Genomic DNA, 16,651 nt, shown 5'->3' with positions numbered 1-16,651 from the left:
TGCAAAGAAAACTTCAGGAACACGTCGGGAGACCGCAGCTGTGGGAACCCCACCACAGCCTTTTGCCGATGCCAAGACAAAGTTTGGGAGAGCCGGGCTGCCCTCGGCCACGGCTGCAAAGAGGGGGTTCCAGGCTGAGCCTGTTCACACGCCCTCCTCGTTTTGTCCTCATCCAGCTGCCTTTTGCCCAAGTTTTCCCTGTGTCTCCGAAGTGCAGGTGCACGCACGGTTCCCAGGAGAAGCGTGGCAGCAGGGCCTCGCTCCTCCCGCGGGGAACCCCCCGAGCGGTGCCATCCCGCCCCTTCCCCACCTCCTCCTCGCCACCCAAGCCGCAGGACGGTGGTAGCCACTTGGTAGCCACCAGTCCCCCACCAGCATAGCCCCGCTCCTCTCCAGTCCCACCCAGGGGACAACAGGTTCCATCTCCAGGGGAAAGAGATGCGGGACACCTCCGAGTCCAACAAGTTGCCCATGGAGAGCCACAAATTACATAACACGGGAGGGCAGCCAAAACACTCATCCGGCACTTAACACTTTGCACGCCACAGCCCCCTTGCCCCTCTCCCTTTCTTCCAAGCTGGGAGAGGGGAGGGAGAAGGCTTTTGTCCCGACCCCAAAGGTCCTCCCCAAAACGAAGCCACTCACCGATGGTCGTGATGACCGTGATGGCAAAGTAGAAGGAGCCGGCGAATTTCCACTGGACGCCGGCCCGGTGCGGCTCAGACTGCATGATCACCAACTCCAGCTGCCGGTAGTCCTCGCTGGTGATGTTGTACTTTCCTTTGAGCCGGATCTCCTCGGCTTTGAGTTTCTCCTCCTCCCGCATCTCGTTGTCGGACTCGAGCGCGTCGAAGACGGCGGCCCCGACCAGCAGGTAGGTGAACGTGCAGATGATGAGGGACAGGGTCCGCACGTTCTGCCTCTTCATGGCCGCCAGCAAGGGGCGAGTGAGGGGACCATGTCCCCCCCTGGCCGCCCGGGGATCCGACAGGCCGCGGCAGCCGCAGCAGCAGCAGCAGCAGCAGCAGCAGCAGGGGGACAGCTGCCGGGGGAGGCGGCGGCGGCGCCCACCGCCACCGCTGCTGGGGGGCAGCTTGTGCTCGGGCTCCTGGCCAGACGAGAGGCACAGGAGGCTGCTGGAGCGCCGGGACCAGGTGCCTTGGAGCCGGGAAACTCTGCGCAGGACCTGCCCAAACCAAGCCGTCCCAGTGCGCAGGGCCATCCAGGGCAACCCCCCCCACACACACACCCCGCTCCTCCCCAGCACCGAGGCCAGGGGTTATAGAGGGGGGGGTCCCCGGCGTGGGAAGGAAGGAAGGAGCCGGGACGGGGTCCTGCGGTGCTTTGAGGCCCCCCCCCTCCGCCAATTCGCCCCCCGCAGCCCGGGCAGGGCTCGGCGGGGAGGCTGGAGCCGGCCCCGTCCCAAGTTTCTTCGGGGATGGAGGGGCCGAGGAGCGGCTGGGCTCCGGGGGCTGCTTGAGAAGGAAGGCGGGGAGGGGTGGGGGAGAAGATTTTGGGGGAAAAAAATCTCCGTCCGAGAGGCTCGGGACGGGCTGGGGGCGCTTTTATTCCTTCGGCCGCCGTGCGAGGCGGGCGGCGGGGAGCCGGCTTGCTGCAGGTGTCCGCGGTGCGGAGTCCGGGGAGGCGAAGAAAGAAGCGGCGGTGGTGGTGGTGGTAGCGGTGGTGGTGGTGGTGGTGGTAGCGGTGGTGGTATCAGGCGACGGGCGGGGAGTTGGGGGCAGCATCCCCGGCAGGAGGCGGGGGCGGCGGGGAGCCAGCGCCCCGCAGGAGCCGAGCCGAGCCGAGCCGAGCCGAGCGGGAGGAGCGGCCCCGGAGCCGCCCCGGGCGGGCGGGGAGAAAAGAGAAAAAGAGAAAGAGAGAGAGAGAGAGAGAGAAAGAGGCCGGGAGGGCGGCGGGGAGGCGGCCGCCGCTGGAGCACCTGCCCGGGTTGGGACGCGGAGCCTTGCTCCCACCCCCCGGGAGCAGAAGATACACACAGACAAACGAAAATAAATAAATAAAGATTTGGAAGAAAAAAAAAAAAAAAAAGGCTACTTTCGCGGCTGCTCCCCCTGGGCTGGTTTATTTCGGATGGTTTTTTTAGAACAAAGCCGTTAAGGAAAAGAGCAAGCGTCCTCCTCCTCCTCCTCCTCCTTCTCCCAGGCTCTTGACATCATCTCGGGGAAAATGAAGCCCGCGCCCCTCTGCCATCGCCCGCGCGTGTGTGAGTGTGTGCTCGGCGTGTGTGTGTGTGAGAGCGAGTGTGAGGGGTGTGTGTGTGTATGAGCGTGCCCGTGTGTGTGTGTGAGTGTGCCCGGCTGTGTGTCCGTGGCCGCCCCGCAGCCGGCTCGGGAGGCGGGAGCTCGCCCCGGCCCGCCGCGGGGAGCGGCTTAACCCCGTCGGCGCCGCCCTGTCAGGGAGAGGCCGCGGGGCTCCCCCGCCGCCGTTCGCTGCCCGCCTCCCCCCGGCATGGCCACGCCTCGGCCGCCACAAGCGGGGACGGGCGGTGGTGGCCGTGGTGGTGGTGGTGGTGGTGGGGAGGTGGCGGCCGGGACGGGCGGAGCCGCCTCTCACCGCCGGCCGAGCTCCGCGCCTCATGGCCGTGGGCGCTGCAGCTGTGGGGACGCAGCCCCACAGGCACGCTGCAGCCCCCAGAACCGCAGCCCCAGACGCTACAGCCCCAAATAGCTCAGCTGCACACGCACAGCCTCAGGCTCCGCAGTAATGCACAGCCCCGAAGACACACGGCCCCAAACACCACAGTGACACGGTGCCAGACACCACAGCCATACGCACAGCCCCGAATACCACAGCCCCAGGCACCACAGATACACACACGCAGCCCTGAATACCACAGTCCCAAATAACACAGCCCCAGGCACCACGGCAGTAACACACAGCCCCAAATACCACAACCTCAAACATCACCGCCCCAAATACCACAGCTACACACACAAAGCCCCAAACACCACAGCGCCGAATACTGCAGCTACACAGTCCCGAATACTACAGCCCCAAATACCACAGCTACATATGCATATCCCCAAACACTACAGCTAAACACAGACAGCCCCAGCACCACAGCTACACTCACACAACCCCAAACACCACAGCCCCAAACACCACAGCCCCAAATACCACAACCCGAAACACCACAGCTACACTCATACAACCCGAAACACCACAGCCCCAAACACCACAGCCCCAAATACCACATCCCCAAACACCACAGCCCCGAATACCACAGCAATATACACACAACCCCAGGCACCACAGCCCCAAACACCACAGCTGCACATGCACACTCCCAAACTCTACGGCCCCAAATATCCAAGCTGCAGACACACAGCCCCACACACCTCAGCCCCAGACACCCCAGCTTCACACACAGCCCCAAATACCACAACCCCAAACATCACAGCTACACCCTAGCCCCAAACACCCCAGCTGGCCTCCAGCCACAGCACCGCCTGGCAGCCTGCCCAGCTCCTCTCCCCCATGTCACCATCAGCTTTCCAGCAGTAGGTGCCACCAGGGGAAGTCTAAGGTGTTTTTTGCATAAGCTTCAAGACAAGGCTGTCCTTCTGGTGTCACCTTGCCCATGGTAACTGCAGGCCCCTAGATGGTGACTCCTGCCCTACAGCTGGGATTTGCAGCCTTAGCCAACAAAGGCTGAGTTGCTCCTGACTTTGGAGTCCCATTTTAGGTCTTTCTGAAATCCTGGGACACCTGGGCTTCTTACTTGTCCTCCCTCCCTAAAAGCATCTCTATATGTCCCAGTCCTGACTACAGGTTGTTTAAGGGCTTTGGGTACCCTTCCTTTAGCGTGCAACGGGAACCCGGTGCCTTGAAAATGGATCAAATCTGCATGCTGAGAAGTCAGTCTCCGAGACAGAAGCCCTCTGAAAGGAGCACCTCAGGCTGAGCAGCCAAAACAGGTCACAGAGCCCTTCGTGAAACCGTTGGACACAGTGAGGAGTGAGGGATTCATTTTGTTAATTCAGCAAACGAAATTTTCATCCTCCAGGGCAAGGCCTGGATCGCGTCACCTGAGCATTACCAAAATCATTACAAGCACCACGCAGAGCGGGAAGGTCTCACCTGCTGAAAGATGCTTGTGCTAACGGCAACAGGGGGAAGGAGAAAAGAGGAAATATCTGGTTTCGATCAACTCCTTCTTAAAAATAGAAGCCTGATTACCGTTGCCCATTTATGATTCCCCAAGGGAGAGCAGGAGAAGAAGTAGGATCTATAAATAGTTTGCAACACAGAGAATCCTATAGCAAAGTCGCTGGGAAAGATCAATAGCATGATTCAAGGAGGGCTCCAAATTACATCTCAGGGGATGGAGGTGCTGAATGGAATTGATAAATGAGTTGCAAATGCTGTGTGTGTTGTGTGTATCTAATTAACGGAGGGTGACTGGGATCAATAGCAACGAAGGAGCTGGTCTAAAAATAGCACTCACGAAGGGATTGCAACCTGCGGGCAACAGCTTGGATGGAAATGTCCCCCAGAGTAATTAACCTTTAGCTGGGAAGTGGTGACTAACGGGGGGTTGAGGTGGAGCCTGTGGGCAGCTGGGAAGGGCCGAGGTCTCCATGAGGTTTTGGGTCACAGAGCAGCATGACAGTCATGGAGGGTACAGGCATAGCCACGGGGTTGCAGCCTTCCTCCTCTCGGGCTGCAGGGTCAAGCTGCAGATTGGCGTAGTGCGTAGTGGAGAAATATCCGAGTATTAGCATTTTGGTGGGGTTGTGGAGCAGGAAATATTTGTAGCTCTGTGTGCTTGCAAACGTTTCAGCATTGCTTAGAGAGAAGTCACAGTCACATCTATTTACATCTGCAACAATTTAGGATTTTCTCCTTGTTTTCTGACCTTGTTGCCGAGAAAACATCCAGCCTCTCTGAGGACCAGCCCCGTGGCGCTGCTCATCCGGCCTCCCCAGCAAAACTCTGCGTTTGAACCACGGTGCAAATACCATCCAAAGTGTCCCTCAAGCATTCCATCTGCAGCGGAGCAGTCAGGCAAACTTCGGGGAGAAGGAGTGACGTTGGACAGGATGATCGATGGCTCAGCTCGCGGGCTCTGCTGGAGTGCCAAGCGGAGCTGGCATCGCCCAAGCGCGAGGCAGACACATACACCCTGGAACAGAAAGTTCACTGTCAGCCTTAGTGCAGGGTTGGGACCCAGGGGTGTGTAGCATGGCTGAAAGAAAAGGAAGCCGTAAAGATGAAGAATCTAGAAAATATCTCTTGGCAAAGCTGGCATGGAAAGGATTAGAGGGATGAGGGATGAGCGAACAGCTTTTTTCTCTTTAATATAAATGGAGGTGGCTGAAAAATCCGAGCCAAAATTTTTCTTTGTAAGGAAAAAAAATATTTGTGGAAAACTGCCTGGCTGGGGACGTGGACAGTTGTAACACAGCTACTGGAGGAGCAAGCCTTGATTATTGACCAAAAGGATGTCTAACTCAAAGTGTCAACATATATCTTAGCTCCTCTCAGACTAGTCTGATTTGCAGGAGAGCAAACAGGTTGGAAGACAGCCCTGAGCTACGAAATGGTTGCACTGGCTGCTGTGAGATCTGCTAACCCAATGTTTCACCTACTCCCTCGAGAAGAAGCTAGCGGGTGTGAGAAGTCTCCCACCTTCCAGGTAAGATGTGGGTGCTGTGGTGTTAGAGCTGTTCTCCTCTTTCACCTTGAGTTTACAGCGAAGGCAAGAGCAAGCTGCAAGGGAACTGGAATCCGAGTTGCTTTTGTGGACCTCTCCAGTTTCTACTGTTGACCAAAGAGAGATGCTGCAGCAGGGAGAGACCTAGTGGCTCTCTCTGCAAGAACGGGCTGAGAGTTGCCAATCCACGAGCCATCTTCCAGTTGAAACAGTGGAGTCACAACAAACCAGATATGAGGGGAAAAAAAGCTCCAAACCAGAAAAATAACTGAAAAACATGATCAAAATGAAGGAAAGAGCTAAGCTATTTATTTTTCTCCACAGGTTGTCAGGAAGTTATTTTCTTTCTCTTGAAACAGCGGCACGAAGATGGTGAGAACAGTGGTTCTTGTTCAGGGCCAGGGCTCATTTAGCCCAGAAATTTCTCTCCCACAGTGACACGTAGGGAGAAATGAAAACAGAAGAAGTATGTGTGATTCTTTTTCACCTTCAGTACTCTCCCAACCTCAAGACTATTTTGATTCAGGAGATTTTCTGAGCCTCACTTAGCTGCTCTGTTTAGTGACCCATAATGGATCTTTCTTCCAAGCACTTGTTCTTTCTTTTTCCTGAATCCAGCTAAAATTTTTGCATCCTCAGCATCCCCTGAGAAAGTGTTTGACAGATCTGTCATTCAGACTGGGAAGAGCACTTGCTTTTGTTTGTTCAAACCAGGCTTCCTTCAGTGGTCCCCAGCCCCTGTGCTGCAAGGGAGTCTACTATAAATTTTCTCCATGACACTTACAGCTTGGTAGAGATTTTGAAGTTCAAGTGAGGTAGCCCCAATTTTAGCCACCATCCCCATGCAAGGGTGTAACATGACAGCTCTTTGTAGCTTCTCCACCTGTCTGCCATGGCAAGGAGATGTTCTGTGCCTTATTCTTTGCCTACAAGCAAGCAAGGCAGAGATGTAGCCCTGTTTCACCCCAGAAAGTGTCTCTTGCCCTTCGGGGGATTTTTTTAAATTACTGCAGTGCTGGTACTGGAGGAGGCATTGTCCTCTACAGCTCTGCATGCCCTAAGGAAGCTTAGATAATCAGGCAGGAGATACACATCAACACCTGATGGGTGCTGAAATTTGCTGTGAATGTTCTTCTGAGTGGCGATAGGCAATTATTCCTGGAAGGTGGGCACATGCAAGGAGGGGTTGTTGTCACACATTTTACCTGAGAGGAGGGCTTCAGATCTGCAGCAAATCCAACACCCACGGAGGGCGGGGATGCATAAGGAAAACTCTGCAATTTCAGCGGTGAAGAATAGCTCACCAGAGGTCCCCCATAAAAATTCCTTCCTGCAAGTTTAAGAAACTAGTTCAGGAAATGCTCCAACCGTGAGAGTGGCTGTCCTTCACAGTGCAGCTGCAGCACCGAGGTAAACATTGCGATTTTAAGAACTGGGAAGTGGCTCGGTTTAAAAACGCAATGCTTGTCTCAAAGCCTATCATAGGCAGAATCTTTCTATCTGGTGGCCTTTGGATAGGGTTTTTATCAGGAACACGAGGATCATCGCGGCAAATATTAGAGGCTGGATTATAAGAGCCACGCTTCCTTTTACTCTCACAAGCTCTCCTCTGGTTCGGTGCTTCCACCAGCTGCATGCGTTTGCACAGCCACTGAAGTGTTCGTGGACCATGGACTTGTTTGGCTGACTGCAGGAGGAAGCCGAGCTTGGGTTACTAGGTGAACGCACCCGTGTCCTTAGAGCAGCAGTTCAGGAAAATGATGGAGGAGGGAACCTTCCCCGTGCAGCTCTCCTTTTATTCTTTGTGCCTTTTCCCATTGATGTTCAAAAGGAGCGCAGCCGCTATCGGATACACTCAGGCAGGTCTCGGATCATTCAGCAGTGTTCCCTTCCCCGAGCAGTGTTTATGCAGAAGGAGACAAAACAGGGGACTGGTGCTTTAATTCTTCTCTTCATCCCTCTGTGCCTGCAACATGACAACCCTCTCAAAAGTAATCAGCGGTGACAGAAAACATGCACCAAGAGTTTCATTGACTTAGGGAGAGGGTGCTCGTGTGAAGCAAGTTCACACGTGGGAGAAAAAAAAAGAACAGGATCAGACCTACGCTTCGTATTTTTCCCACACTTACTTCTTTTTACAGTGAATTCACTAATGCTAAATCAACCTAGGTGGCAGGAGTGTGAGCATCTGGTCCAACCTAAATAGTCTCTTCTGTTCTATTTTTATATTCATGTATCATTTTTATTCTGCAGAGCTCATGCATGGCGGAAAGGGTGAGTTCGCTTCTCAGTACACAAGCCAAAGGTCTCTTCCAGAACTGCTGTGAAGGATTTGGAAGATGTTTCACTCAAACACAGAATTTATATATAGGCACAAAGCTTTCATTAAACATGAGCAGCTAAGGGGACAGCATCACTCACTGACAGTAATGTATGCCAGTCTTGTAGGCACACTGCAAGAGAAACAGGCTGCCTCGGAGAAATTAATACGGCAAAGGTGTTGATTATTGATCATTTGTTGCAGAATTGACTCCGTTTCCTGAGCCAATGTGACTTCCCGAGCTATTTGTAGCTTCCTGAATGCTCGCAGTGTGACTGGCACTTTTGCATTTGCTGCAGCTGACGCCTCAATATAGTATTTGATGCATACTTTAGATGACTGCCTTGCATACTGAAACTGCCGCGGAACAAGAACGACTCTTTGAGGACAGCCCTGGAAAATAGGAAAAAAAAAAAAAAAAAAAAGATCCCTGTACTGGTATGGGCTTGTCCATCACCACCAGTGACACCTGACCTGCAAAGAGCTGGAGTGCTAGGAGAGACAGCAGCCTTCCCGTGGCAATGGCTACTATAATTTGATGCAGCAACTTCTGAATGAACTTGTGGAAGTGAGCACTGCATTAAAGTCACAGCTGAAGGAGATGTAAATTGCTTTGGGGGCTTCCTGGCTGGTGAAATAAGCTGCAACTATTACTGTACCACTGCAAAAGGAAAATTGGGACTCATTATCAGAAATAGTTGTTGTGGAATAGTCTTCTCCAGAAGAAAATACCCAATACTGCCTAAAATGTTTAAAATAAGGGTGAATAAAATGCTGATTTACCTTACTGGCTGCTCTGTGTTGACTGCTTGAACTGCAGGATCTAACTCTTATCTCCTTTGAGTAAATAGTAGATGTATATACATCCTTTTTATTTAGAAGAGATTGAGTGGGCTCTTCCACACATCGTTCTATTTTTTTTTTCCTATTTTGAAGACACATGAATGCACTCACACTTCATATACCTCCATACTTCTTAGAGTGTATTTTTTTTTTCTGGTATTTATTTCCAGCCTCTATTCCCATCATTTAGGACCTGACCACCTCCTAGTAAACAAAAAAAATATTTTCCAGCCAACATTTTCCTCCTGCACATCCCATTTTTTTTAGGTAGGGAACAGACAGATTTACTAAAAGAGAAAGCCTGTGGCAGGTAAGGTGTCCAGCTGCAGCTCTAGCCTTACCATTAGCCTAGATCCTTCACAAAAGAAGATGGGCATCCTGCACTATTGCATCTCTTGCAGACCTGTCTCAGTGGTCCAAGGCTTGAATATTCCTATGTGATCCCTGAATACTCTGACTGTGGGTGCAATTTCAGAGTCCACCTAGGACAGACCAGGGCCAAGCAAGCCAATTTTCCACTGAACACATAGAAAAACAGCATCTTTCCTCTTCTCCATTCACATGTTGGAAGTGTCAGCTTTATCTCACCGAACTCAGGCACTAGCTGGACCAACGAGTAATTAAGAATTTGGTGCTAAACATCATTATTATTATATCTGAAAGTGCTGAAATGGAACTAAGAGCATAGCAGTAGCCTCAACCTCTGCTAATTCAATTACATTTAGCTGTGCCAGAGTCTCTTACAGCTATTTTCCTAAATAAATTCCAACCTGTATATACACACAAGGCTAAACGGCTTCTTTGAAAGGAAGATTATAGTTTTACTTGTAGAGATCAAGCGGGATATACAGTATAGTGAAAACCTTCCCCGAGAAACTCAGAGAGTCAGGGCAAAGGCAGCACCGTCTCATGGAGAGAATTTCCCACCACCTCATATTAGCGCTTATTTAGAAACTGGAGGAGGGAGGGAAAATGAACCTTTAATAACTGCCCAGCTCTAAAATCAATTTCAGTGCTCAAGACAGCTTGTAAATACACGATATGCTTTAAAAAAGGATTGATGCTGGGGAAAAGTGAGGGGCACATTTTCCTGCTGTTGAAGTCAAATGCAGCTTTTAAATAGCTTTCTTTTTACAGGGTGTGTAAGTAGCTACAGTATTAAGAGCCTTCCTCTGGCTGAAGACAAGGGGTTGGATTCTCATCTCTGTTACACACATTCAAATCAGGAGTAACCCACTGAGAATTGACCCAGAGTACATTTGTTTTAAGAAAAAAAAAAAAAAAAAAAAAAAAAAAAAAAAAAGGATAAAGGCTTGTATAAAAAAATCCTAACAAGGACATAAATTATGAAGATTTACACTTTTGGGCCAGGAGCTGAGATTCCTTTTAAAACCACAGTTGATTGATGAAGCCTCACAACATCCCTGTGATTCAGTATTACAGCCAGGGTGCAGACGGTTGCTCTGAAGCAGGGCATGGTTATAGGGTTACAAGCCTAACAAAGGCAGACGGTGAACCAAATTTTGGTTGCCATATCCTAACTATCATACAGCAGTGCTTTGGGGACAGCATTTCTTCCTCATGGTTGCTCAACACAGGCCAGTCTGACTGCATGAATAAGGCTGCAATAATAACTAAAGACTTCTGCAGTTTCTCCTCGTTTGGCTACCAAAAATAACGACTTAGCATTCTCATGGTGCCGGGTGGTGTGACATCTCCTCACTCTGAGACCAATGGATCTGCTTAGCAATCCACGCCCCAGCCAGCTCGCTGAGCTGGGATTTATAAAAGGATGCATAGAGCAGGCTTGGAGATGCTGGCATCAGGCTCAGTAAGTCCGTTTTGAGGGACCAGCCAAGACTGATGGCTCATGATCTGCATGTGCAAGGCACAAAACTAGTGGTAGGGACAGGCTGTGCAGCGTGAGTGAAGAGTGTGATAGTGTTGGTGATCTGTAGGGTTTATCAAGCAGGGAATCTAACCTAGATGGGGAAAAAAACAGAAGGGAAAGAAGGTGTGGGAGAGTGAGGAAGGCAGAGGATGGAGAAATGGTGCAGCTGCATACTGAAGCTGAGGGAAAGGGGCCTGGAGGGAGGTGGTTGGTGCAATGAGCTATTTGGCACTGGACAGGCAAAAAATTGCCGTCAGAACTGCAGAAAATGTTTGTCAATGTCCACTTCAGCTGTGTCTGCAGCTTTTCCAGCTGTCTGGAGACTCTGGCTGAATACTCTTGGCATTTTTTCTCGAAGGCAACGAAGAAAAGGAGGAAACAGCTAGCACCCGAATTTCAGTTCTCCCGGAGGGCCAGATAGTCAAGCGGTGTTCAAAATCTAGGGGATTCTTGGGAAAGGCACATTATGTTCAGTGAAGTTAGCACTGTACTGGCAGGGTAGAGTGGGCTCTCAGACACGAATTGTGTTTCCAAGAGGCATCAAGCCTTGAAGATTTCTGAGCACATATCTTGCTAAGGCTTTTTTCTTGCATGGATGTCACACCGCAGAGACTTCTGCTTGTGCTTCTGTGTCAAGCTGATTGTTAGAGGGGAGGAAAAAATAAAAAGAGCCAGGATTCTTGCAACTCCTTGTATTTCTGATCCCAGCCTCCCTAAGCACAGCTGGAGAATCCTTGTGTGCGCTGAGATAGCTGGGGGCCATTAGCCCTAATGCATCTCCTAAACAACCCTACCCTCCTTTCTCCTGAGCAGGCAGCTCAGGACACATTGTTCAGGAGGGAAATTTGCAGCCTAAATAGACTTTCTCCATGATTAAATTTATGTCTACAGTAGATGCATTTCCCTCCTGCTAAACTACAGTGGCAAAGCATCTTTGCATACATACGCAGACTCCTGCCTACAAAGCAGAGCTTTGCACAAGCTTGGTAGCTTTTCCCCGTTAGCAAAGCAAGCTGTAGCTCTCAGCTTTATAATCGTGCCGTTTTTAGGACTGTGTGCCAGCATGGCTAGGCAGTGAGGGTTCACACCTCCTCACACCCCCAGGCAATGTCACCAGGCCAGCAAAAGTTCGTGGTTAGCTCCGGCTGGGCAGCGAGGCTGGAGCTGGCGTGTGCTCCGGGGGCTGCTGAGCTCTTGCTCGCTGAACCTGGACTAAAGCCACATGAAATAACAGCCACAAGTTACATGACAAAAGCCTATGAGGAAACGGCAAACTGTGTCCCTGGCCTGCTGAATCAGCGACAGAGATGGGGAAGGAGGAGACTGGGTCTTTTTTGATTTTCCCTGAAGATCATGTCTGGGCAAGGATAATATTTTTTGGCAGATCGAAAAGCCCTGTTGGGAAAATTAGAAAGTCCTGAAAAGGCCGGTTTGGGGCAGATTGAACAGTCAGGAAGATGAGCCCTGAATATGAAACTGCTTGATAGCTTCATAAGACCACTTACTATCAATCTCATCCTCTTAGTAACTGTACAAACAGCGGGGCACATGATTGAATGTTTTCCATATAAATATAGTGAAATAAACTGCACTCCATTTCCTGCTGCAGGCTTCCTTCAACTGTAAATGTCAGGTGTACAAGATAAAACAGGGGCTGAGATCTGCTCCAGACCGTGGCATCTCCTGCATTTCAAATGCACACAGAACTGCATTTCCACAAGCTACACGAGATTGAATCCATGGCACTTTCCAGCACACTGCTAAGTAAAACAGAAGACTGATATACTACTAATAGTCGAGGCTTCTTATAGCAGCCTCATCTGTTATCACATCCTCCGCCACCGTCCAACTTCTACTCCCACCTCGCAGTTACTCTGGCCCTCGTGCTCTGTTTGTCTTGTTCTTCCTCTTCTGACTCTGTACCTGTTTCCATGCCTCTCACGTTCACTTCAGTTCACCTGCTGACCCCCGTGTGCCACCAGCTCATGCCAGTCCTGCCCTAAAAATCACTTCTGCCATGACACATGCCCAAATCTCCTGGCACCCTCCGTAGGATGCCGCCCTAGGTCTGTGTTCCTGGCTCTGCACAGGGTAGAAAAGAAGGACCTATAAGCTGATGCCATACCCAAATCTCACATAAGGGAGATGTTTGCTTCTCGGAGTGTTTTGAGATCTAGTAAATCAAAAGCCTGGGTTTGGTGGAAATGGCTGGTTTCACTGGGAGTTTGCATGAGTGGAGGCTGAGGCTGAATGAAAAGACATTTAGAATTTAGTGCAAAGCATTTATTATGACAGTATCATTAAATCAGCCCTAGAAAAACTTGTGTCCTTAAGGATTGGGATGGGAACTCCAGGCTGACCTGGAGCTGAGTCTGAGGAGCCTGAGGAGAGCGGGACGATTTAATCCTACACGAGATCACTATTAACTGCCACGCTGTCATGATGCTTTAGAGCAAAGGAGAAGGGATGATTACAGAGGGAGAGCAGCAGCCACAAAACAGCACTTTTATTTTTCAAAATCTTCCCATATCCTAGCAGAGCAAATGACAAGCGAAGTTAAAACAGCACTTTTCAATTTTCTATCCTTTATTTTCACACGATTCTTCTCTGGAACTGCAATTAGAATATTTATTTCACCGCCTTGTGCTTTTTCAACACAGAACATCAAATGGTTTGGTAGCAGTTAGAAAAACATGGCTCTTATCTCCATATAAATATGAGTGCATCCCTCTGCAGGACTAGACCTAGGTATTTGCGATGCTCATAGCCACCATTACTCTATTACCTAAATGACTTGCATTAATGGATTTCTCCTTGCGTGACTCGAGTGAGGAGAAATTCAATGCTGTATTACTACCCACATCTTACAGACAGAGAACTGCATCTTAGAGAAATTACAGCATTGACCGGGAGCACGGAGGAAATCAGTGCAGATCAGAAATGTCAGTCAGAAGCGATGCAGACATGAAGGCTACAAATAGGACCCAAATCTGCCTCCCTGTCTACCTATGGGGACCAGATTTTCCCAGGACACACAAACGAGATTTCAAACCACGGCGTGCTAACCTCAGAGCCACATGGGCTGAAATCTGTAGCTGACAGAAACTGGAGGAAATGCACAGTTGCAAAGCTGCCAACAATGTCAATTTACACCTGCTGAGAATTTGGCCTAATCCATTTGCTGCATCCAATTACACAGACGATAAACCACTGAAATTGTCAGATATTGTATATCTTTAATGTAAGATCAAAGAAGGCTTCTAGCCTATAAGATCTTAGGGAAATTCTCTCTACTGAATTGGTAAGAAAAAAAATTATGTGAGACAAGGATTCTCTTTTTACAGTATTGCTGCTAAAGTTACTAGAAATGGGGAATTTCCTGTGTGAAGAAACTTGTTCTCAGGAGAAACTACTTACGAAGCAACTTCCCCTGTGGCTCTGTATTCCCATCAGTTATCATTCAGGTTCTCCTGGTGTATTTAACAGCAGCTTACCCAGACCCATGTAAAGTCTGGCTGGGGAAAGACGGTAGGGAAAATCACCAGACCCAAAGGTGATTTTGATCTCCCAGCTTTTGAGCAAAGGTGTTGACATAGCAAACAGCAATTATTCAGGTCATAGATTTTCTCCTTGATAAAGACAAAACGGATTTCCAAACCTTGGAAAACCTAGCTCCAGCATAATGTTCATGAAGCAGGAGTCGATCAACCTTCAAAGGTAGCCAGCCTTCCCATAGCACCATGCCCACCCAAGTGCAAAACGAGCACCAATTGGTGACTCAAGTCCCTGCCAAGTCAGTAAATATTCTCACATTCCCTTCTCAAAACTATACACCAGGATTTTGGCCCCCAGTGATAAAATCCTCATCGATTCCAGCAGGGGCACAAGTTCACGTAGGGACGTTACATGATTCATAGTCCACACACCCAGTCAATGGCTAAAGCAAAAGCAGAAGACAGCCTCTGCAGCAGGAGGTGCTTTGGTGCTGGAATGGTTTGCAAATTGCAGCGCTTCAGTAATTCTGCTCTGCTTCTGGTATTGAAGTAATTGTGTAATCCCATTTTTCTTTCTGTCTTAGAAACCTGTTTTCTGTTAACATCGCTGTTAGCCTGTTGTAGCTGTTAGTCTCTTGCAATAAAAGTATGGTTTTATTTTCAGGGGGATGGGGGAGTGGGGAAGAGTCTGTGTGCCTGTTTTTCTTCCTATGGGAATCTGATCAAATTTGGCTTTACAAATGCAGAAATAATTCCCCTCAGAAGAGAATCCAGAGACATTATTGTGTGTGTGATATCCAAAGCTTTGATTCAGAGCTGCAGGAAACAGAGGCTCCATTTTCCAGCACTGAGCCTCTTCCTCCCTAACTAAAGAAACACATGAAACCTTTTCACAAAACTTCTCATCTTGTCCCTGCCTGAAGGCTTTTCCAGCCTTCTCTGGCTCCAGGTCATGTCCTTCTAGTGTCTTGTCAGCTTTCAGATTGTCTCACCTTTTCATTCCTATTTTCCTTTTCACTTGCTCATTATCTCTCTCCTTCATTCTCAGCAATCTAGTCCTTGGTTTAAGTAAATGTCAAATTTTCTCTCTAATGGCACAAAATGATATTTTAACATTTATGCTCTTGTTTTGCCTCAGCTTATAATTAAAATGATCAAATTAGCTATTTCATTAAAGTCAATGGACATACTGCTAACAGAACCCCCTTTTAGAATAATTTAACATCAGCATACAATACAATGAAGGTGTCCAGCACTTAACCAACATCGTTTGGGAAAGAAACTGGTTAGCTCTCAACCTAACTGAAATGAGTTGATACAATTGAGCTCTGAAATTAAGTTTTGCACCAATTGCTGTAATTTAAGTACCTTGGAGCAAGTATTCCAGTGCCTCCACTCAACAATATCACACAACTTGTTGTTGTTTCTGTTCCAGACACCTGCATTCAGCACAACAGCCATCTGCTATGAATTGAGATTGCTTTAACCTACCTTCGTACCCTCATGGACCTAGTGATGGCCCTTCGTCCTGCTGCTCATGGTGTTAGTTGGAAGAGTCTTGAGATTATCAATAGCCATCCTGCTGGCCACGAATAGCCAGCAAGCAGCAATGACCTTCTTCTTGTCCATGAGACCTATCGCTGGCCTCTAATAGGACAGCTGGATAGCCCAGTTCGTATAAAATTACTGTATTGACTCAATGCCTCGGAGAGATACATGAGGGTTATGGACAGGCACTAAAAACAGCTGTGCTGTAATGAGAATGGGTCTGGCTAGCGACACACATGCTGAAAATTTCCTTGAATGGCTGGGTTAGCACACACAGGAGAATAAGGGTTTTGGTATTTAACTGTTGTGTTTTTCTTTGCCTTCTCAAAAACGAACCACCTGATACCGATATATTCTTTGCCTTTTCAGAAATGAACCACTCAGTTCTGATATCAGTAACTGAACCAAGCTTGTTTTCTGAGGGATTTGATATCCTTTTATATCTAAATGTGCCCCATAACAAGTAAAGCTAGGTTTACACAGACAAATCTGAATATCGGTGACCATACTGGGGTCTTGATGTTCCACTGTTGTAAAGGGTTGTTGGGACAGAGAGCTGAGAAACCCCCTAGAAATCCAAACATGGTGTTGACACGGCCTTCAGGGGATGGAAAACCATCACCCACATGCCCTAACCCCATCTTTAAGCCACAGTAGCAAACCTTGTACCTCGGGGCTCCAGCATCAGAAGCACGGAGTGTGCAATGCTCTGTGCCACTGGTAATATTAAAGGCCATGATACTGAAGCTGTATATCCCAAGTGTCTATGCTGATCTGATCTGAAAAGTCCTCCTTGGCAATTACAGCCATTTCAGTGACTAGTGCAAACCACTGTGAATCCATCCTTCCGTGACACTGCATGTACCTGCGGAGCAGAT

The 16,651-nt window shown here is 49.1% G+C and overlaps 1 protein-coding gene across 1 annotated transcript in view; it reads right to left on the bottom strand.

The window, feature by feature from the left end:
• Positions 1-2,638, bottom strand: part of KCNK9 (potassium two pore domain channel subfamily K member 9) — an 89,542-nt gene extending 86,904 nt beyond the window's left edge. The window contains exon 1 of the mRNA XM_027452742.3: positions 646-2,638. Within this exon, the coding sequence (XP_027308543.1) occupies positions 646-1,222 (577 nt within the window). The 5' untranslated portion in view covers positions 1,223-2,638. The remainder of the gene's footprint in view (positions 1-645) is intronic.
• Between the last annotated feature and the right edge of the window lie 14,013 nt (positions 2,639-16,651).

The sequence above is a fragment of the Anas platyrhynchos genome, chromosome 2, assembly GCF_047663525.1.
Source record: "Anas platyrhynchos isolate ZD024472 breed Pekin duck chromosome 2, IASCAAS_PekinDuck_T2T, whole genome shotgun sequence".
NCBI classification, from domain to species: domain Eukaryota; kingdom Metazoa; phylum Chordata; class Aves; order Anseriformes; family Anatidae; genus Anas; species Anas platyrhynchos.
The sequence above is the reverse complement of the archived record's forward strand: the minus strand, read 5'-3'. Positions and strand labels throughout refer to the sequence as shown.